General features: G+C 36.8%; 1 protein-coding gene across 2 annotated transcripts; it reads right to left on the bottom strand.

The window, feature by feature from the left end:
- Window positions 1–11,128: 11,128 nt before the first annotated feature.
- Window positions 11,129–22,138, bottom strand: LOC110750128 (putative LRR receptor-like serine/threonine-protein kinase At3g47570). Of its 2 annotated transcripts, XM_088248955.1 has the most exons (5): window positions 21,564–22,138; window positions 21,276–21,347; window positions 20,795–20,866; window positions 11,976–13,882; window positions 11,129–11,865 (listed from the first exon to the last, which is right to left on the bottom strand). In XM_088248955.1, exons 4-5 carry the CDS (start codon window positions 12,904–12,906, stop codon window positions 11,492–11,494), a joined length of 1,305 nt encoding a protein of 434 aa, XP_088105081.1. In that variant the 5' UTR covers window positions 12,907–13,882; window positions 20,795–20,866; window positions 21,276–21,347; window positions 21,564–22,138; the 3' UTR covers window positions 11,129–11,491. The 2 variants fall into 2 exon arrangements, with proteins under 2 accessions (XP_088105081.1, XP_088105082.1); XM_088248956.1 differs by lacking the exon at window positions 11,129–11,865 and having other exon boundaries at window positions 13,128–13,882; window positions 21,276–22,131.
- Between the last annotated feature and the right edge of the window lie 1,710 nt (window positions 22,139–23,848).

The following is a 23,848-nucleotide window of genomic DNA, read 5'->3' as shown; positions in this document are numbered from 1 at the left end:
TTTCCCTGGCCTTGTCACTGCTTTGCAGGTAATTGGATTTTTTATTTGAACAATCTCTGCCACCGATACTTCGGGACAAGCGCTCTCCCTGATTTCTTCATTAAATTCCTCAATAACCTCCAGTTGATGAACTGGATTTTTGAAGTAGACTGGTTTGGAGCTGTTCCTCCTTTGCACTTCCTCTTGGAGCAACAACTAGTATTTGCCAGCTCGTTGAGCCACGTCTTACAAATCAATGAACTCCATATTGTCGAATTTCTTTCGGAGAGATAATCTGAGAGCATTTTGTGCCATTTTGATGAAGTGCTTCTCATCGATAGGAATTTTGAATTTCATTTTGAGCTTCTTGAAGTGCGCAATGAAATCTTGTACTGTCTCATGGTCTCCTTGCTTCATGTCGGTCAGGTCGTTGATAGTAACCTCTGGCTCGGGCCTATAATATTGTTCCATGAAGGCCCCTTCCGTCTCAGCCCATCCCGGAATAGAATTTGGACTTAGGTTCGAGTACCAAGTGAAAGCTTGGCCCGAAAGAGAACTTCCGAACAATCTCAGCTTTAGGAGAGGTTGGGTTTCATTGGCCACACATTGGGCCGAAAAATGCCCTATGTGCTCCAATGCTGATGCATACAAGTCTTCTCCATTGAATAGACTAAAGTTCGGTACCTTGAAGCCTCTTGGGAAAGGCAAATCGTCGATATATGCTGGATAGGGTTTCTGATATGTAGGTCGGGCCACTCTTCTGACCCCGGCTTGACTGTTGTAGAAAAGTTGCCTCAATCCTTCCATTTCATTTCATATGGCTAGATCTGGATGGATTACTGGTACAGGGTATAGGTTCAGCGCCGGCTGGAGGGATCTGCCTGACCTCGTCCTCATCATCTGAGTCTTGAATTTGTTCAGGCACCCTTGCATGGTTTCGTCTACCTCGTACATTTGCCCCATTATTGCCATTGTTGTGGGCCAATATGGACGTTAAACCCTACTGGTTGCCGCCATCTTTCGGCGTGCATGTTTCTTCGGATGGGCTCTGGAGGTAGAGCAGCTTCGTCGGTCTTCGGAGCTTGATATTTGGAAGAAGTTCCAAAAGGTACAAGCTGCTGGCTTGCTATTTCCCTATATGGGCTATTTGCATGCGTAGCGACCGGACCAATGGGAGTTGTATCCAACCCAGCTATACGAGTTGCTTGAAACGGCGTTCCGGATGGGCTTCCTATCACCAACTTTGGAGCATCTCCTCTTCCTTTCGGAATGCTTTATCTTCTTGTGATAGTTGCATGACCCGCTCAAAGAATTGTGCTAGGTATGCCCTAGTCTCGTTCCCTTGTAGGGTTGTGTTCACATGTCCTTGTTCAACAGTCTGGACGACGCTCTGGGACATATGATTCATGGAGTTGGTCATAGCCAAAAAACCTTCTTTCATGGCCTTCTCGAGTTGATCAAAAGGATACTCCGTGGAGGATTCTATCGACTCCATCTTTGCTATCCCTTTGTTTCTTTCGTCAGTGGCTTGTGTGGAGTCTGCCATGTAAACTTTCTTTCTAGTATTTCTCACCATACACGAACAAAAGTCCCACCGGGCATGCCAAAAATATGTTGGTCCTTTTTTCCTTCAGACGCTCTTCTTGCCATACGCGAGGGTTGGCTTACTTAGGAGAGCGGGGAGATCACTGAACCGACACCAATGCCCCGATTGGATCTTCTTGGCTCACGTAGAGGGTTCTCTCAATCTTTCGACAAAATTGAAAGTTGAATTAGTTTGACATCAGGGTCGAACAAGCACCGGGTTGGACCTGACTCCTTGATTCCTTATGGCTCTGATCCGGTTATCTGCTTCGTAGGCGTGCCACTGTTAGGTTTGAAACCAGCCCAATAGATCTGGTATGAGGGAGTGTAGTGAGGTGATGTTGTAAGGTTCGCGCCTCCTTTCTGGACTTCTGTTCAAGCCATTATGCTCCAAGGGAGGTACTGGCATGGATTAGTTCTTTTCTATGCCTCAATCAAGAGGACTTCAATATTCTCTCATTCGTGTGTGTCAGTCTTGATAAGTACGAGCAATACCTGATCAAGCAAGGGGAAAAACCAAGTTTGCGGTTAATAAACACCCTATCTGGGTTTAAAAACCTAGTTCGAATTCAAACAGCCCTCACTCTGGGCCAACAGTCGATTCTGGCCCAATGACGTAACTTTCGGGCCCGATCAGCTTATCATCTCTTAGGTCAATGTAACCCTATTCGGGTCGAGACCCTCTTTTGGGTCCGAATGAGCTTAAAAATAATTTGCGAAGTCGCATAATTTAACTAAACATCTATCACATGCACATATAAAGGTTATTAAATGATGAAAGCTTGATGAAATAGTTAACACAAATTCTGCAATTCCTGTTTATATGATTTTTAAACTTGACGGTAAGAGAAAAGCAAGGGTTCTTATTCACATACATATATATTTGATTGGTTCAAAACATAAAGTACAGAACGATGGAGGGCTGGAGATTTCTCTATCTAGTCAGATAAGTACATGAACTCAAGCTGATTGTTTTTCAGAAGAATATCATACCATGAAGATGGCAGAGCAACAAAAAGGATAAGCGCAGGAGTGGTCAACTGGTTATCTTGAAATCAGGCAGGCTGAGTTGAAAAAATCTAGAGTTCTTCAAGTATTTTTTGAGACGTTGCGTCTAGTTTGGAGAGAGAGAGTCCCCTTCTTCTGTGGTGGATACTCTTTATTTATAGACACGGAGAGAACTTCAAGTAATGATGACTAGAAGAGGATATTTGGCTGTTGCCTAAAGTCAGCTACTGGGTCGACGATCTGAACTAGTTCGTAGTAGGGATGATGGAACGTTTCTGACAAGAACTGCTGGTCCTTTGGGTCAATCTTCTAACTTGAGTCCTTTGTACTCGAGAATCCGGTAGGCGACGTGGTCCTTTTCTGGTTTTGGTGGCTCTTTGGACAGCTTACTTCCTTGCTGGGGGAGAAGGTGGTCAAGTCGTCATTAATGGTGACAATCTCTTTTAGACCCTCACGTGGGTCTATGTGTTACCGATCCTTTTTTAACTTTAGCGTATCTTAAAGTTTAGGGCTTTTGTCCCTGGGCTTTTAGATTTAAATGTGTCCTATGCCCTTTAAGCAGAAAATTAAGGGTCCTTTGATTTTGAGAAAGACAAAATGGACCTGGGCTTAAAAATTATTCTTTTTGAAATAGTAAACCAGTTTTGGTCCATTAACTGGGTACAAACAATTTCTTATTACGGCTTCATTTCAATTGGTCTTTCAAATATGGGAATTTCTTAATGTGGTGATTATTTTGATTTGTTGACGGTTTGATTACAAATTTTTTTACTGAAGCAATCAAAGTGTTCATTATTATTTTTTCTCAAACTGTGTAATATTCCAAGGAAATTCTTCATGTTTTACAAAATCGAACTGTTTCTGGTGAAGATATTAATGGTGTTTCTCCATTACTTTTGTAAATGTATAATTATACAATATTTCAGTGAGTATGAATTAGCATGCCTTATCTATTTTGTTGAACTCAACAACCTACATTGGAAACACATTCATATAGAAAAAGTCATATATGAATTTCATGACAATCTGTTTTGACAGGGAGAGGTGCAAGTTTTATAAAATATTCTTGTCAAACTGATCATACTTATTTGAGTTAATCTTAATTCAAATATATTTAGTGAACTAATGGTTTTTTGATTGTGAAAGTCTTGACAAATGCTACATTGAGTTAATTGCCATGAAGTGTACATTGTCAAACCTTCCTCAGAAAACTAAAATAAAATAATAAATTATATCACTGTTAATTTTTTCTGGTGTAAGGCTTTCAAATCCTAAATTGTTTTCAAAGGCATTTTTTTACATTTATTTTTGTGAGGCTTTCGGTGGTTTCACTATTATATTTACATTAACTATCAATATGATTGTGAGTTAGCATATCTTATGAATTTATAAATAAATAAAATTTTGGTACAGACTTCATATATTTTGAGAATACCCTTAATTTGTGGGGGTTGAGAATTTCCTTCAGTATTTGGGAGTTCAAAATACAAAATTAATGTCAATACTTATTTTATGTTGAATCCAATTTTTCGAGATTAGTTTTAAATGGTTTGATTACCTTTTTAAGATTGAATTATTATTTTTTTGTACATTTATTGTATAAGTTGTGATATCTTTTTTGTTGGGATTCATCTTATTTGTTTTAATTAGCCTCAAATGTTTAGGTTACTTGCTTTTGATAATAATAATAATTATTATTTATTTTCAAACTGTGTAGACTTTTTGTGGGAGTTGATTTTTTTTCTCAAGGGGAATTTTAATGCTATAATTTTATGTGTGGCTAATGTTGAGCAGTTTTTGTTTTATGTTGAAAAACGTTAGACCCATTTATGTAGTCTAATTGCATTGCTTTACTATCGTAGGCTTTTCTTCTCACTCTTCTTTCCCACAATTTTGCGTGTGTTTTCAATTTCTTTGTGCTATAATGGGAAAGATTCATTATATTCATTTAGTGACAGAATAATTTTTATATTCCGCAAACATGTTGTGTCCATATGTGAAATTTTTTTTCATTACTAATGATGATTTTGGTATAAAATTTTGGTAGAGACTTCTTACTGTCTTATAGGTTCCTATTGAGAATCAAGAAGATACAATGAAAACTTGGATATGCAATCATGATTCAGCCACTTAGAGTGCACAAAAGGGAGTAAGAGTATCTTGAAATACTTAGTATTTATAATTAAATTTATTTAATGAATTAAGCATTGCATAGTTTGTTCATAGCTTCATCAGGTGCACTCAAAGTTACAAAGACTATTGCAGACCCATATTTGAGAGGTATTTGTAATACTTTACTAGGTTTATATATTCAAAACACATACCTTGATCCGACATTGTGAGAATTACTGCAGCAAGAACTTTGATTTCTTGCACTGGAAGGAACCTGGAATTCTATAGCAGTTGTGTTCTTAACTAGTTCGGGCAGATTTGCAGTAGGGTAGTTTCTCTATGCTATACGGCTCTTGAGTCTCTTCTTGATGGGGTAGAATAATATGAGAACGTTATTTAGCCGTTAGCATAGGGACCTCCCTTTTATAGGTGTAGTTTAAGTATCCTCCTCATCATGGATTACTTAAACTCCTTTAACCAATAGGATTAGGTATCTCAATCCATTTAGAAGTAGGAAACCTTAAGCACTTGTATTTATCTAAAACAGTCATATATCAAGCCTTAAATTTAATCGATCCATGTAATCCTAATTGACATTGAACTAGTTATCCTTAAGTGATTAGAAGACCACCTTAGGGTTTAGAATGCAAATCTTACAGTATTTAGATTATATGAATTTATCTATAGTGGGATTTCCGTTATATTTCAATGTATACCAATGTGTATATAGTTTCCAATTATACTGCAGTGAAATCCACTAATTATTTGTGAGCAAGATTGTGTAGGAAATATTTTAATAACATACAGGTTTAAAGCGCGCTAAAATGGAGAACAAAGACATGACCTACATTATACATGCCTTGTGAAGGCTAGTCCTGATATGCATGCCTCGTGGAGGAGGCTATTAATGCAAAATGTCAAGGGGGATGTGCTTAAGCCCATAAGGGAGTCACCTAGGGAGGTAACCCAACTTCTGTGATTGGTGATCTCATGAAGGAAGTTCAATGTGGTAGAAACAATCCATACCGTGTGACTCATATAGCACTCATAAAACTATGGAGATATCCTTGAGATATTCTTCTACTCATCCCTAAGGCAAAAGTGCTATTTTATGTGAACTCAAGAAGGGATTTATACCTGAATGAGTTTCGAGGCGAGCAAACTCCCACAGGGTGCAGGTCACATGTACTCTTGGAGAACTCACCTAAGTGAGAGACATCGTGAGGCCATGACAACAAGAATTAGGCTACTCTCTAGTAACTCTCATGAGAATCAAGATGAACGCATGGCCATAAATAGCGCTAACCCACATCCAAGTCTCAACTAATACTATGTGGGATATATTGAAGTTTGGTCAAAGATGCCGAGTTTGATACTTTGTACACTCAGGTTCCTCAAATGGAGACTATCATCACTAAGTGAAGGTTCAAGCCCGGAAGGCTCTTACACCTATTACATAGTATTATATTGCCCATATATAAATATATATTTTCACCTTTTTTTGTCAAGGTAAAATTTTGAACCTTGTGCGGATTGTTGGAATTTTAATTTAAAAATTTAACATGGAACATGCATAATCAGTGATGAAAGCGACGGTGTCTGATAAGAACGAAATTGGTAAGTCATGGTATCTTGTAGATGTGCACCGCAACATATCATGTAGTCTTCTCCCTAGCATCTTCGCTTCGGATGATATTCTTCTCAAAGATTATGCAAAATAAAGAATAAAAAATTATTATCTATCATTAATATAGAAAATGCATGTAATGGATATTGTGCAAGTGCTACTGGAAAAATATTAATGGTTAAGTACCACTTCAAAAAATGATACCATCCTAACCAAGGTGGTTGGTGTGAGTGGTTCGGCACTCTCATTTCTTAAGAGAGGTCAGGGGTTCGATCCTTGCTCTCGTACGGAGTCACCACTTTGGCCAACACTTTACCCCTTACGGGCCGACCCGGTGTGAGTGGGGATTAGTCTGGGTTGTGGTTAAGGCTTAAAGGTGCCACCCATAGTTGGGGCCCATCCAGGACCACCTCATGGTTTAGACCAAAAAAAAAATAAAAATGATACCATCCTTAGAAGCAGTAACGAGCAATATATAAATAAGCATTTTAACGAGCCATATATAGAAGCATTACAAATAAATCCAATTTTTTATTTATGTTTTATTAAATTGTTCGTAAGAGTTTAGTTTAAGCTAGCGATTATTATGATTAGAGTACTTGGTTGAATTGAAAGTTACGTTCTGATTAGGGTAGTATAATGTTCAAGAACATAGAGATTAGGAATTAGGGGTTTATGGCTTCTCTGTGCCAATTAGAGACGAAATTATGGTGTAGAAATTATTCTCTAATGCTTAAACAATAGTAAATCCTCAAAAGAAGTTTATAAATAAATTTTTTTTTTTAAAAAAAGTGGAGATGGACTAATGACATAAGAAAGATAAGGCGAAGAAAAATAAAAAGCATCACTAATTTATGAAAATATATTAAGCTATATATATCTTCTATTGATTTTATAGTGACCGACCAGAGTGCTTGGTTGAATTGAAAACATACCTTCTTTTCTCACCACGTGGACGCTTCATAGACACATGTCGGCTGCTTATGCATACAGAGACTCAGGAGCAAACGCTTTAACTGGACAATTTTGAACTAAGACTTTCTCCAAGGCTGGCCACTTCAAAGTATAAGCTTGAGAGCAGAAAGATTCAAGTTTGGGTAAATCCTGAAGTTCGATAGAATTCACATGCGGAAATGTCAACACTTTTGGGTATAATTTGGAAGTCGCGGGGCCAAAAAAGTGAACAAACCGATCCGCATTTAAAAGTTACGGAATGAGTTTTTTCTTTCAACATTAAATGTACTCTCTTTACGTCATCGCCACTGAACTATTGATGATGAGCGATGCCAAACAAATGTCATTAAACTTGCTCTGTTTTTTTCTTTAGCCAGAGCGATTGTAATCATTTTTACTGAACCACTAGACATAGATATATACTTTTTTATTTTTGTTATGCTAAATTTTGTTTATTTAAATTATTTTCACTTTCTTTTCTAAATATTGTTTTATTGTTGTAACATCCCACATCAATCAACAGAGACGGGGTGATGTGCTTTATATGTACATGCCCGCCTCCATCTAGCACGAGGCCTTTTGGGAGCTCACTGGTTTCGGAGTCATGGGAACTTCGAAGTTAAGCAAGTTGGGGCTAGAGCAATCCCAAGATGGGTGACCCACTGGGAAGTTACTCGTGAGCTACCAGAAACAAAATCGTGAGAGCAGAGAGGGGGGCCTAAAGTGGACAATATCGTGCTATGGCGGAGCGATCCAGGGTATGACAATTGTAAATTGTTTTTTTTAGTCCAAGCGATAGTCTTAACTACGAGGAGGGGGGTTTCTCACATACATGTTGACAGGACCCGCCCCGAACTCCTCGGAATCCGGGATGACTCCCGTCGTAATTCCGACATCTTACCGATGTCGGGCCCACTTACTAAGAACCGAGTCTTCTACAAATAATTTCGGCAGAGTCTCCCTTGTTTCAGGTGAGTGCACGAGGAACGAGACATTCTAAGGTCCAACTACCTAATTCGGGAGATGGAATAGCCTCGGAAGACACTCGGTCAACCGGGCAGTCAAACTTCCCAAATTGGGTCAACCGGGCCCACGGGACCCACGACCTCCCTTTTACGATCCAAAAGTTCCTATGGGTTCCACAAGGTCAAGGATACACATCTTGCAAGTTTGGTCCAGATTGGACGGTCGGATTGCTCGCGATCGCACGATTGGACGGTTATCGTAAAACGCAAACTTTAAGTAATTGAATCGAAACATCTAGGCTCCAATTCACAATCCGCAAAATCCTACACGATCCTAGGAATTTCTAGATCAACATATATTAAATTGGAAGCGATCCAACAGTTCGAACTTATTGCACCCGGAAATCGCACAATAGGCGAGATCCGTTTGGGGTTCAAACGTTATCCGAATTGAAATCCGAAAGTACCTATGCCCTCGTGAGAACCAGGAGATCATTTTAGGACAGAATGTGGCTACACCACACTGCCCACAGGCCACCACACGCGCTAGCAGCGCGTGGGTGGCTTGATAAATTTCCGGCGGCCGGAAAAACTCCAAATCGCCAGCCAAGCTTCCTACCTTAGGTGTAAAACCTCATTTGGAGTCACTTTTGTTCTTGGACCTACCCCGAAAAAAGGCTGGAAGTGGCCGGAATCTCGGTTTGAAAACTGGCCAAATTTTAATTCAAAAATTGACTTGCCTATGCTAGAAATTGATGCAATCCTACCCAACCATCAGATAGAGCATGAAAGATTGGTAGAAAACCATACTTTACTCGTCAAATTTGGTGGCCGGAGAAGGGAGAACGAAGGCCGGGAAAATCTGTCAAAATCGACGGCTTTCGCTGCTTTTTCCGGCTAAGTCTGACGGCGGTTGGTGACAGGGTTGGTTGGGAAAGGTTGCTGGGGTGGTGACGGCTCTAACCCGACCGGTCTGGTGGTCGATGGTGGTCGGTAGTGGTCGGCTGCGGTGGTTGTGGAGGATGGAGGGTGCGGCTGGGAGGAGTTGTCGAAGGGGAGGGGGAAAAATCGCAGGGAGAGAGAGAGAGAGAGAGAGAGAGAGAGTGAGGTTTCTGATTTTATTAAAATTCAATTTTGAAACATTTACGATTATGCCACTGAGAGTTTTTAGATCGTATCTTTCTCGTTACAACTCCGATTCAAGCCTACCGCATGTCTACGGACTCGTCTCAGTACGACCTATGTAAAAAATACCACTCACTGCCCCAAACTCTTTCCGGATTAAAAAAAAAAGACCAAATTGCCCCCACTACGAGGGCAAAATTGTAAATTTATAATTCTTGAAATTAATTAAATTCAGTATTTCTTTTATTTTGGGTCGGGATGTTGCACACGCACACAACTAAGATGCCACTAGGTTCGAACTTGAGACTTTTAATCAATAAGTTAAGGCCCATTTTCACTGGTCTAGACCCTGTTGACATTGTAAACTATTTAATTGAAAACATTTTGGCCATAAACATGGATTAGGTGGAATATCAGTATACTAATACGAATACTAATACTAAACATTTTTGCCGTAAATTAGTAGCGCTTGTCTTTAGAGTGATAACCGACCAATAAGGTAAAAGTTCTTGAGATGGTAAACAATATTTATGTGTATTCAAGATAGTAGTAACTAATAAAGTAGAAGTTGTTGGTTGATTTGCATTGCTCTGATTTCTAAGCATATTAAACATCAGAAGCAGAGAGTTTGACTATTAGACAGAGATAGGTAATCAGCTAAGCTCTCCAGCATGCACCTTGGAGTTCCGCAATCCATGTTCTCATTTTAATTAGTCGGATAGATCCGTTCAATTCTTTGTAACTCAAATCTTAGACATTCAAGATACGTTACAAATGTAACTTGCCTACTTCTTTGGCAAAAGAAATATTATAACAATAATTCTTTGGATGAGAAGAAAAAAGATATAATTAATGGGTGTTAGACCCCGATTAGGATTGCTTTTTTCGCCAAAAACCTGCTTCACTTTAAAGTTAAGCAGTTTAAGCATGATGAAAAGAGAGCTGCCCAAACGAAACAAAAACAGGAAAAAGCAAAAGATTGAGAGGCTGTCCAAACTCTTTGAGTGGCGAAGCCAGGATTTCATGTGTATGGGGGTCTCTTACAAATTATAAAGAATAAAAATTTCGAACTCACAATACATACCAAAAGTATTATATATATATATATATATATATATATATATATATATATATATATTATATATATCACATATGTCAAGAATTATGTTGCTTATTGGTTGCAATCATAATTGTCCTCAACAAAGGGATAGACAAATACATGATCTAAGCAAGAAAAATTGCAAGAGATAGACAAAGAGTAGCGATTTAGCAAATATCTTTAAAGCTTTTTCCCCCATTAAACCCAATAGAAAGAAAAAAAATCAAAATTTCACAAACTAAAAAAAAACCCTAGCTCCCTTCATGAGCATTCATATCATACATAAAAAAATGTTTTATGTAAAAATATTGACTAAGTATGAAAAATGGTTTTTCAAAATAATCATTTTCTCAAGATAATTTTTAGCGGCTTTTATTCCTTACACATCAAATAAGAAAACTTGAATTTATGGGATTTTAGTATAAAGTATATATTGACTTAATGAGCCATCATTTTTAGCCTAAGTCGTATTTTGCACTAAAACCGATTTTTCATATTTTGATTTGGTGGGAATTTGATTTTCTAGTATTTTTATTTGAATCCAAATAAGGGGTACTTCCTTATTTATATTGTAAACTTAAGTAAATGGAGTAATATAAAAATAAATGAAAGTAAAAGGATAAAGACATTTACTTAAATGCTGAAAATGGAAATAAAGGTAATCTGTACACCTGGAGTGCACCGCCACCAGTTGAGCAAAGGGGCAATTTGAAGCACCTTCTTGTGCCTTAATAGGTCCGCCACAAGGGTACATATCAAAATGTAAAGTATTTGAAATAATATACATATAGAAATACATAACAGTATATTACTTTTAAAATATAAAAAAACTTGAGTGGGGGCCCGGGACCACACTAGTCCCAGTGTGGCTCCAGCCCTCTGCAATGTTATATATGTGATTTTAGTATATACGATGAAAAGAAAATCACAAGTTGACCTTCTTAATCATGAAGGACAACATATTAAGCCTGATGAAAAGAAAACTACTGGATGAAAAGAAATCACAAGTTGACATTTTTCATCATGATGAAAAGAAAACTACTCGACACCTCCATTGTCCTTCAAAAGCTTATTCCTGATTTTATTGAGTGTGGCTACAGATTCTTGCATATTAATACTCTGTGCCGGTGATTCTGCAGAACAAGTGAGAGCCAATCTAATGATGGATGATAAGCAATCCCTCCAGGTCTCAACATCATGCTCCTGCTTGGTCTTCCAGAGTAAATTGGCATCCACAACTTCATCTATTATTGCATCTGGTAATAGTAGTGAATTTGCAATCCATTGCTTTAAACTCATTCTCCCAGAGAACATCTCATCTGTTGGCTTCCTTCTTGTAAATGTTTCTATTAGTACAATACCAAAACTGTATACATCCCCTCTTGTTGAGATTATTCCTTCCGTTCCATACTCTGCAATATTATTAATTACATATATATGATGAAAAAAAATTGTTGACCTTCTTCACAAATTAAGGACAAGATATAGAATTGAAAGATAAACTAGCTTTGCAAGTACTCACCTGGAGCCATGTACCCAATTGTGGCTAGAGTCATGGTCTGGGTTGTAGACTCTCCTACACCCACGAGTTTAGCAATGCCAAAATCAGCAACATGTGCAACCATATCATCATCTAGAAGTATATTGCTGGGCTTCATATCACAATGGACGATAGGTACTGAATTACCATGGTGTAGGTACTCCAATGCGGACGCAACGTCTATCATGATGTTCATCCTTTGTAACATATTCAAAGAATAGTTTTCTGAATACAACCACTTCTCGAGGCTCCCATTTGGCATGTAATTCAATAATAAGGCTTTGAAATCAAGTTCACTGCAACAGCTGATGATTTTGATAAGGTTTCGATGACGAATATTGCTTAGAATTTCACATTCCCTATCAAAACTCTTGAAAGACCCTTCTAGCTGTAAATGGAAAACCTTTATTGCAACATCTGTTCCATCTGAAAGAGTCCCTTTATATACTGAGCCAAAACCCCCATTTCCAAGTAAGTTGTTTTCGTTAAGTCCATTTGTTGCCCTTAGAAGATCTAGGTGTGAAACTCTTCTCCAAAGAAGTTGAGGTAATGAGTGTGCCTGTCTTGCAACTTCCACATTCCTTTTCATGCGTAGTACAAAGATAGATACGGAGGCCATAAGGAGAATAACTGATATGATCACTGTGATGATATATTTAGCTTTCCTCCAATTTGGTTCAAGTGTACCATTTTTGCATGGTGGAACATGGAGTCGGGGTGCACCACATAGTGCCTTGTTCGAGACAAATGATTGAGTAGGGAAGTTTTGGAAGGGTCCACCAGTTGGAATTTGTCCTTGGAGCCTATTGAAAGACAAATCCAGATACTTGAGATATAAGAGGGCTTCTAAAGAACTCGGAATCACTCCAGACAGACTGTTTCTGGATAAATCCAACAGTTCCAGGCTTAGCATGTGGTTAAATGAACTTGGAATAGGGCCTTCCAAATTATTATTTGCCAAGGACAGATTAACCAAATCCTGAAGACCCCCAATGGTGCTTGGTATAGTACCAGATAAATGGTTATTTGATAAATCTAAGTCTACCACAACTTTCAATGTTCCAATACCTTCCGAGAGAGGTCCAATTAGAGAATTGGATGATAAGTTTACATGCAAGATATCGACAAGTCTCCAAAAAGTAGATGGTATTGTGAAACTCAACGAATTGGAATCTAGTGATAGACTCCTTATAGATGTGGCTAGATTTCCCAAGCAGGATGGAATAGGACCAGAGAGCTGATTACTGCCCAAAACTAATTCAACTAGTTTATCTAGTTGACAAAGCTGATATGGGATGTACCTTCCAACTTGTTGTCATTCAAATACAAACCTTGGAGGTTTCTTAGTCTTTCCACAGAAGTTGGAATTGATCCGGTCAATTGATTGTGTCCCAGGATTAACTCTAGCAAGCTACTCGAGTTGCCAATATCAATGGGAATGTTACCCTTCATGCTGCAACCTCTTAAATCAATATGTTGAAGCGACGATATAGAGCAATTCCGAAAGGAATCATCAAGTCTAGCATTTAACGGATTAGCTTGCAAGAGTAGTCTTTTCAAATTTCCATGATTAGCCAAACAAGAGAGAGTGGAAGTCTCAATCGTCAAATTATTCATGAATAAGGTAAGGCACTCAAGGTTTGTTACGGCGCAGAGCGATCTTGGAATAAACCCTGTAAATGAGTTTAGGTGCAATTGTAGGTGCGTGAGCATAGAAGCATTGGAGAAGTTGGGGATTACTCCGCTGAGGTCATTTGCTTCTGTATAAAGAAGTTTTAGGTTTGGAAGCCCAAGGCCTATGTTTGCAGGGAGGCTACCAGATAGCTGATTCATGCCAAGAGTCAGTACTGTTATCTTGGACATATTGAAGATTGAGGATGGGATACTGCCTGCAACAATTTCACAACCCCTTGAGCAAAACATGTTTACGTAAGTTCTAGTCATCGATTGGATGCATGTGTCTTTATACTTCATTTTATTTTTATTTTATTATATTTTTGACTTCGACGGAACCTTTATTAGGCAAGTCAATCTATTTTATTCTGATCATAGTTGAACAACCAATACAATATTCTCAATCGTTAAACTCGATATTTTTGTAAAGTATTTGCAATATGTTCAGGTTTTGGCATATTCGAGTATCTTAAGTTTATATATATTATTTACGAGAATTTCTATCTATGCTTGGTTATGTGTGGGGTACGTGGGCTGTTGATAATGAGATTATGGAAAGAGAGAGTGGATTATAGTTTTTGTCAGTTTGAAGTGCTATAAGCACTACCCTATGTAACTCTCTGGTTTTGGAAGTATGGATTGGAAATTGGGAACTTTGGATATGTGGATATGTCGGCACCCGGCACCATTGACAGGGTGTTTCGTAGACCCTTAGCGGGGTAGTCTGCACTTGTAGGACTTGTCACAGGCGCACGAGTATTGAGGATTCTGCTGTGCGTGCTGGTAGAGTCTGTCCCCCAGTTGGACAACTCGTTCCCTAGCCACATGGTCAATTGAGGATTCTTCCATATGGGCTAGTCAAACAATCCCCCGGTTGGATTGTTTCCTTGGTACAAACTTGGTAGTGGTCATACTATATATATATATGTGTGTGTGTATTGTGTATCGGTGAGGATACTTGCTTGCTCGCCGTGCCAACGGGTACGCATTTCGAGAGAGTGGTTTGGGGAAATGGTTTTGTATGAGATGGGTTTTTGGATATCTTTATGAGAATTGGAATTCACCATGGTTTTGATGTGACTATATATATGTATATATTTATGATGGTTTGAATGCATATGGTTTTCGGCATCATTATCCAAATGGTGGGGTTACTATATGTTTTTTTCAACTAACGGAAACTTTGTTTTTGTCCACTCACACTTTTCTGTTTTGCCCCCCCATACAGTAGTTGACTGAGCTGAGCAGCAGAGCCGAGCCCCCAAACTTCCGAATCCCAAGCTTTCGTAGGACTCTTTTATTCGTTTCTCTCCAGTTAAACTTTACCTCTATCTGTAAATTGAATTCTATTAGTTTTGCTCTGATGTCGCCCCGTTACTGTTTGATTGTGAGGCCGGAGGCCATTCATGTAAACTGTATGAATTTATCTTGTGCTTGTTGCCGGTTGGTAATATTAAATGTGTTTTTAACAGGTTGAGAAATTTGGGAATGTCCATTTTTCAGGGGAGACTCTGCCAAAATTTCGGCAGAAAGTCTCGTTTCTTTAGTACGTGGGCCCGGCATCGGTATGATGTCGGATAATTTACAGGATTCGTCCAGGATTCCAAGGAGTTCGGGGCGGGTCCTGTCACTTTTCCACTTGACATATTGTGATTGATCGAGGATAGCAAAACAGTGCTATCCCTATTTCATATAAATTTTTCTGGATAGTTCAAGTGGTGAACAAAAATGCTCTCTTTTTTATTACTAGCTGCAACCCAAAATTAAAACATACTACAAAAAGGGCAAAAGACGACCAGAAAAAGACGACAGAAGAACAAAAAACCGTCGTTGTTTTTAAAAAGACGACGGTAACAAAAAACGGTCGTGGATAAATGACTTAAACAACTAAAAAATGGAGATACTGTTGAGAATTTTTTTATAACGACGCACACAAATAAAAAAGCGTCGTCTTATTAAAAAGCTTTTCTTTATAGTTAAAATCTGACCAAAAAACAACGACAGCAAGTATGACAAGCGTCGTCTTTTAAAAATCAAGTGTCCTTTTTTTGGTAAAGACATGGTTGTTTTGAAAGAACTGCCATCTATTATATGTAAAGACGACGGTTTTTTTATAAAAGGGTCGTCTATTATATGTAAAGACGACGGTTTTTTTTATAAAAGGGTCGTCTATTATATGTAAAGACGACGGTTTTTTTTATAAAAAGGGTCGTCTATTATATGTAAAGACGACGGTTTTTTTATAATAGGGTCGTCTATTATATGTAAAGACGACGGTTTTTTTATAAAAAGGGTCGTCTATTATTAAGTAAAGACGACGTTTTTTTATAAAAAGGGTCGTCTATTATTAAGTAAAGACGACGGTTTTTTTATAAAAAGGGTCGTCTATTATATGTAAAGACGACGGTTTTTTTATAATAGGGTCGTCTATTATATGTAAAGACGACGGTTTTTTTATAAAAAGGGTCGTCTATTATTAAGTAAAGAAGACGGTTTTTTTATAAAAGGGTCATCTATTATATGTAAAGACGACGGTTTTTTTATAAAAGGGTCGTCTATTATATGTAAAGACGACGGTTTTTTTTTATAAAAGGGTCGTCTATTATATGTAAAGACGACGGTTTTTTTTATAAAAAGGGTCGTCTATTATATGTAAAGACGACGGTTTTTTTTATAAAAGGGTCGTCTATTATATGTAAAGACGACGGTTTTTTTTATAAAAAGGGTCGTCTATTATATGTAAAGACGACGGTTTTTTTATAATAGGGTCGTCTATTATATGTAAAGACGACGGTTTTTTTATAAAAAGGGTCGTCTATTATTAAGTAAAGACGACGGTTTTTTTATAAAAGGGTCGTCTATTATATGTAAAGACGACGGTTTTTTTATAAAAGGGTCGTCTATTATACGTAAAGACGACCCTTTTTATGAAAAGGGTCGTCTATTATATGTAAAGACGACGGTTTTTTTTATAAAAGGGTCGTCTATTATATGTAAAGACGACGGTTTTTTTATAAAAAGGGTCGTCTATTATATGTAAAGACGACGGTTTTTTTATAATAGGGTCGTCTATTATATGTAAAGATGACGGTTTTTTATAAAAAGGGTCGTCTATTATTAAGTAAAGACGACGGTTTTTTTTATAAAAGGGTCGTCTATTATATGTAAAGACGACGGTTTTTTTATAAAAAGGGTCGTCTATTATATGTAAAGACGACGGTTTTTTTATAAAGGGGTCGTCTATTATATGTAAAGACGACGATTTTTTTATAAAAAGGGTCGTCTATTATTAAGTAAAGACGACCCTTGTTATATGAAAATGGTCGTCTATTATGAATTAAAGACGACCCTTTTCATATAAAAAGGGTTGTCTATTATGTAAAGACGACAGTTTTTTTATAAAAAGGGTCGTCTATTATTAAGTAAAGACGACACTTTTTATATGAAAAGGGTCGTCTATTATGAAGTAAATACGACACTTTTCATATAAAAGGGTCGTCTATTATATGTAAAGACGACGGTTTTTTATAAAAAGGGTCGTCTATTATTAAGTAAAGACGACCCTTTTTATATGAAAATGGTCGTCTATTATGAAGTAAAGATGACGGTTTTTTAAAAAAGGGTCGTCTATTATATGTAAAGATGACGGTTTGTTTTTAAAAAGGGTCATCTATTGTGAAGTAAAGATAACGGTTTTTTAAAAACAAGATTTAACGGTTATTTCAACTCTGATTTCGATCGTCAATTTAAAATATTTACACTAGTGGATACCACAAAATCTTATGTTATGTTTAATGAAAGTATAAATAAACTCTTAATTGTTAGTGAATATATTGTTTTGATGGCATACGCATTCTATGAAACTAGTTTCAATGATCCAACCGTCAAACTTGTTTGTTTACACATCGTGATCATATACACTAAAAATCGGGAAAAAAAATAAATCAAAGATCAAGTAACGGGACAAAACATTTCGACGGTTATAAACGAAAAATCAAGATTTAACGGTTATTTCAATTCTGATTTTGATAATTTTTTACAGCTACACTCCTTGACCCTATATGAATACAATGACTGCATTCGATCATCAATTTAAAATATTTACACTAGTGGATACCACAAAATCTTATGTTATATTTAATGAAAGTATAAATAAACTCTTAATTGTTAGTGAATATATTGTTTTGATGGCATATGCATTCTACGAAACTAGTTTCAACGATCCAACCGTCAAACTTGTTTGTTTACACATCGTGATCATATACGCCAAAAATCGGGAAAAAAAATAAATCAGAGATCAAGTAATGGGACAAAACATTTCGACGGTTATAAACGAAAAATCAAGATTTAACGGTTATTTTAACTCCGATTTTGATGATTTTTTACAGCTACACTCCTTGACCCTATATGAATACAATGACTCAATTTGATCTTCAATTTAAAATATTTACACTAGTGGATACCACAAAATCTTATGTTGTATTTAATGAAAGTATAAATAAAAAGGGTCGTCTATTATATGTAAAGACGACGGTTTTTTTATAAAAGGGTCGTCTATTATATGTAAAGACGACGGTTTTTTTATGAAAGGGTCGTCTATTATATGTAAAGACGACGGTTTTTTATGAAAGGGTCGTCTATTATATGTAAAGACGACGGTTTTTTTATAAAAGGGTCGTCTATTATATGTAAAGACGACGGTTTTTTATAAAAGGGTCGTCTATTATATACAAAGACGACGGTTTTTTTTATAAAAAGGGTCGTCTATTATTAAGTAAAGACGACGGTTTTTGATAAAAAGGGTCGTCTTTTAAAACACGCGAAAAAATGGCCGCTTAAGTGAATTCGTGCTCGACAAATTTTCAAATTTTCACCCGTCTTTGAAAACCTTATCTCTCATTAACAAGCGTCGTCTTTTAAAACACGCTAAAAAAAGGCTACTTAAGTGAATTCGCGCTCGACAAATTTTCAGATTTTCCCCCGTCTCTGAAAACCTTATCTCTCCCTCCTTGAAACCCTCCTGCACTCTCTAAAACACCCTCATGAAACTCTCTACAAAATCATCAAAAAATCGATATCAATGAAGGAGTTGAGAGATTGAGGTCTTCGCAGATCCATAAGATGTAGAGGGAGGTTCTGTATTTGAGAATCCAAGCTGGTTGAAAGGTTTGATTTGAAAGATCTCGACCTTCACTTTCTTCAAAGAAGATCTCGCTCTCAGGCACTCAACTCGCTCATCAAACTCAGCGACTAGATCTAGAAAGACTTATGGAAATCGGTCTATATATATATATATATATGTTTGTTCATGTATTGTGCTAATTTCGTGGGATTTAAGTGAGTTTCTCATTTGGGTTTTTTATAAATATGCACAGCCGTCCCACAAGGCCTTCATAATTAAGAAGAAGCTGGCAAAGAAGATGAGGCAAAACATACCCATCCCTCACTAGATCCGTTTGTTTTTGGACTGACAACATCATCAGGTCCAAAATACTTTTTGTTTTTGTTGTTTACTTTAATTATTTTGGAATTTCATTGTTAATTTTCTGAATCTCTGATTTTTCCTTTGTTATGGTGCCACCACAAGAACAGGTACTTTGCCAATTATGCCAATTGTGTTCTGTTGTCATTCTAGAGCTGCATAGATCTTTTTGCTAAGGTTAGGTTACTGCTAAACAAGTTTATGTTTAAGAGTATTGGGGTCTCTTTCGTGCAGGTCTTTCCTTTTCCGACACCAACAACTTGGAAAATGTGCAAGAAGGCAGAGCTAAGTCAACCCAAGAACAAATTGATGAAGTTAAAATCAAATTAGTAGAATTTGTGAGCTCCGTTATTTCTAATTATAGGTAGGAAGTATGTATGTAATAGAATAAAGATTGGTTGACTATGTAATAACTATTGACTCTTCAAAAAACTAAAGATAATAAAACAATGGTTTTATTGGAAAAACCGTCATCTGTATATATTATCAATGACCTCTTTTAACACCATAACGTCTTTTTATATACAATCAACGACGGTTTTACTAAAAAATCATTGTTTTAGAGTTAATAGACGACAATATTTCAAGAAATCGTCGTCTTCACATTTAATAGATGATGACTTTTTAACAAAACCGACGTCTTTGGATATAATAAAACATAGTTCTTTACTTAATAATAGACGACCCTTTTTATAAAAAACCGTCGTCTTTACATATAATAGACGACCATTTTTATATGAAAAGGGTCGTCTTTAATTCATAATATACGACCATTTTCATATAAAAAGGGTCGTCTTTACATATAATAGACGACCCTTTTTATAAAAAAACCGTCGTCTTTACATATAATAGACGACCCCTTTTATAAAAAAAACCGTCGTCTTTACATATAATAGACGACCCCTTTTATAAAAAAAAACCGTCGTCTTTATATATTATAGACGACCCTTTTTATAAAAAAACCGTCGTCTTTACATATAATAGACGACCCTTTTTATAAAAAAACCGTCGTCTTTACATATAATAGACGACCCCTTTTATAAAAAAAACCGTCGTTTTTACATATAATAGACGACCCTTTTTATAAAAAAACCGTCGTCTTTACATATAATAGACGACCCCTTTTATAAAAAAAACCGTCGTCTTTATATATTATAGACGACCCTTTTTATAAAAATGTCATCTTTACTTAATAATAGATTACCCTTTTTATTAAAAAACCGTTGTCTTTAAAAATAATAGACGACGGGGATTTACCGTCGTGGTTTTATGCATGAAAAGACGTCGCTCGATTTTACGACGGTTGAAAAACCGAATACACGACGGTGGATTACCGTCGTCTATTTCGATTTTTGTAGTAGTGAGGTGCATGTCATGTAGGATTAGTTGTTGTCCATATTATTCATTCTTTATAATCCATGCATTATCTCCCAATACCCATCGAGTCTTTATGAAAAATATAATCTATTCAAGTGAGAATTTTTTTAGTATTGGATGAGCTGCAATAAAGAAAAAACGTGGCTAATTTTATAAAGAAAAAGAACAAATCGGGATAATTTAGCTTATTTATAGATTAATAACAAGATGTTAAAAGGTAATAATCTATCAACAGTATAGTGTAGATAACTTGTTGATACATACATACCTGATAGCTGATTGTTGCTTAGATCAATTTCTTGCAGTGTATATAAGTTGAAGATAGTCGAAGGTACGGAACCTGAATTTAGAACGGACACATGCCATTTAGAATTAATTATTCCTCATATAATATTCATTATTTACTATCTATGTCATTATCCCCCAATACCCAACAAGTTTTTATCATATATAGCCTATATGTAGTCCCTAGTTTCATTAATGTAAATTTTGTACAAACTTTCAAATATAGTAAAAAAAAAAAAAATTCCAACATGAATAGACCCAACTACCCTCACAATTAAAAGCCAAATACATAATCTCTTCAAAGTGAGAGTTCTTTAGTATTGCATGACCTGCAAGTAATAAAAACGGAGTCTAATTTTCTAAAGAAAAAAGAACAAACTGGACTTATAGATTAATATCAAAATGTTTAAAACGTAATGATAGACCAACAGTAGAGTCTAGATAACCTGTTGACGCATACGTACCTGATAGTTTGTTAATGCTTAGATCAATTACTTGTAGTGTAGATAAGTTGAAGATAGTCGCGGGAATGGAACCTGAAAAATTATTACCGCACAAATAGAAGCTTTGAAGTTTTGGGAAGGACCCAAACCACGATGGAATGGATCCCATAAAATTGTTGTATCCGAAGCTAATAAACCTCAAGCTACGCAAATAAGACAATTCATGGGGCAAAGTACTATGGAAGCTGTTATTGTAGAAGCTTAATGCAACAAGGAATGAGAGGTTGCCTAAGTGTGGTGGAATGGTACCAATAAAACCCATGTTTGAGAGATTCAATGATGCTACTCTGAGATGGCGAGCATCACAAGTAACGCCAACCCAGTTGCAGACGGAGGTGGTGGTTGACCAGTTGACCAAGAAGTTGTGAGGGTCACTGGTGATATGGGATCTCAGAGCAAGAAGAGCAACCTGGTCCGTGGTGATGTTGGTTTGTGTTGCATCTGTGCCGATAGTTAATTCAGCCATATATAGAGAACTGTACTGCAGCACCAGCAAGAACGTGATTGACAAGAGGAAATGACTTCTCTCCTCCATGAGCACCGAAAACAGAGAAGTTTTCCTTCCAACTGCAAAGTGTGTTTCCTTTTTTTTTTTTTTCCTTTCCGATTGAAAACTTGAAATGATTGAATAATTTGTTGCAGTGCCAATCTATGAAGACAGAACAAGTTGCCAGAGAGTAGGGCACATGATTGCACCTCGTAGAAGAAATTCGCAAGTAGCCAAATGCAACGACTAAGACTTGTGAGAAAGGACTTCGACCAAAAAAAAAGACTTTTAAGAAAGCAAGAATGGAAAATTGGGCATCTGTTTTCACAAATGTACAAGAACTTCCTATACTGTACATATATGTCTTTATGTATTCTGTCAATCAGATATGGATGGTCAATCCAGTCTCCTTCGCATAATAAGTGACCTTCACTTTGATTTTTTTTTTCCTTCATCTTTTTATTATAGAAATATCTAATTATTCAGGCACAACGAGACTTAAATTCATTGCATCAGGTTATGGTGAGTTCATAATCCAGTGCTTTAAATTCATATCCCCAATAAATGTGGAATTATTGGTGCAACTCAACTACCATCATATATGTACGTACGTATGTATATAATACAAGTATTATAGAGAAAAATGCTAACTTGGATTTATATATGCATCAATACAAAACAAAGAATATTGTGCCAAAGAGTGGGGCACATGATAGCAAGCTCGTGGACTAAATTTGCAAGCAGTTAATTACAGTGCAGGGCAAGGCATCTTAGGCCTCATCTGGGACATGCTACAATGAAGGGGTTTTGAGTGAGGGGCACATGATTAAAAATTGCAAAGTGTGTTTCCCTTTCTTTCTTTCTTTTCCCAATTGAAAATTGAAATCGCTGAATAATAGTAGTTGCAAACAAAGACAAGTTGGCAATGAGTGGGGCACATGATTGCACCTTGAGGGATGGAATCCTTGTCCCTAAAGGCATCTGTTTCCAAGACGGCACGGCGTTTCCCCTATGCAACGACGAAGACTTGTAATTAAGGAAGAATTGACAATTGGGCATCTCTTTCTGCACATCTTCTTCACAAATGTACAGAACTTTACAACCACAGATAAAACGCCCATGTGGCCCAACCAATGCTTTACGCTCTTAGGCCACCAGCTTCCAAAACTCAATTATTTTACACACACAAACACATGATCTTTCATTCCCAAAACTACTAATCGTATGTCTGTGATTCCAAAGCCCATTTCTAAGTGGAATCCATTTTTGGACAAAATTATTATTTGAAAAATTGGTGAAAATCTGAATACAAACAGACATGTATATTGTAAAAAGAAAATAAGCATACGGCGCTGGTCCCTGAGACAATTGGAGTAAACAGAAAGGTTGAAGCTTCAGATCCAAAGTCCAATCTTTCCGTCCCCTCCCTATGCACCAAATTCTCCATCTCTGTCACATGATTGCACCGTGAGGGATGGAATCCATGTAACCCTACCTCATTTCTTTCATTATAGTCAAGTGAAAGAGAGGGGACATGCAAGATGCGTATAGATGTGGAATAGTTTGAGTGAAACTATAACAAGTCTTTGAGGGTTGTTGTAGGTTGATTTCCATAAGAGTAGTGCTATTTGTATTACATTTACTGACTAAATTGCTGATCACCTCTTTGTGGGTCCTATATACATTAGATGGTCAATAAATATGGTACAAATAGTATTATTATTTCTATAAAGACATTAATCATAGCAAGTAGTAAGGTATATTGCAATCACTGCTAATACTCATCGAGCAAGTATCCCAACATTAAATTTAAGTTTAATAAATATATGGGTTTCAGAGAGATTGGCGAAGAATTTAATTATCAAGTGGCTCCTTTGGTGATTTGGAAACCACAAGTGGGGATGGAATCAAATTAATTAATTGACATTTGAACATGACATGAAAGGAATTGAAACTGACCTTAGAAAAGCCAACGGCCTTGTGAGAATTTGGCGTGGTTCACTCCAATTAATATTGTAGGACTTTGTCAGAATTCGGTGGCTAAACT

The sequence above is a fragment of the Prunus avium genome, chromosome 2, assembly GCF_965620075.1.
Source record: "Prunus avium chromosome 2, drPruAviu1.hap1.1, whole genome shotgun sequence".
Taxonomy (NCBI): domain Eukaryota; kingdom Viridiplantae; phylum Streptophyta; class Magnoliopsida; order Rosales; family Rosaceae; genus Prunus; species Prunus avium.
This window is presented reverse-complemented; position numbering and strand designations above follow the sequence as displayed.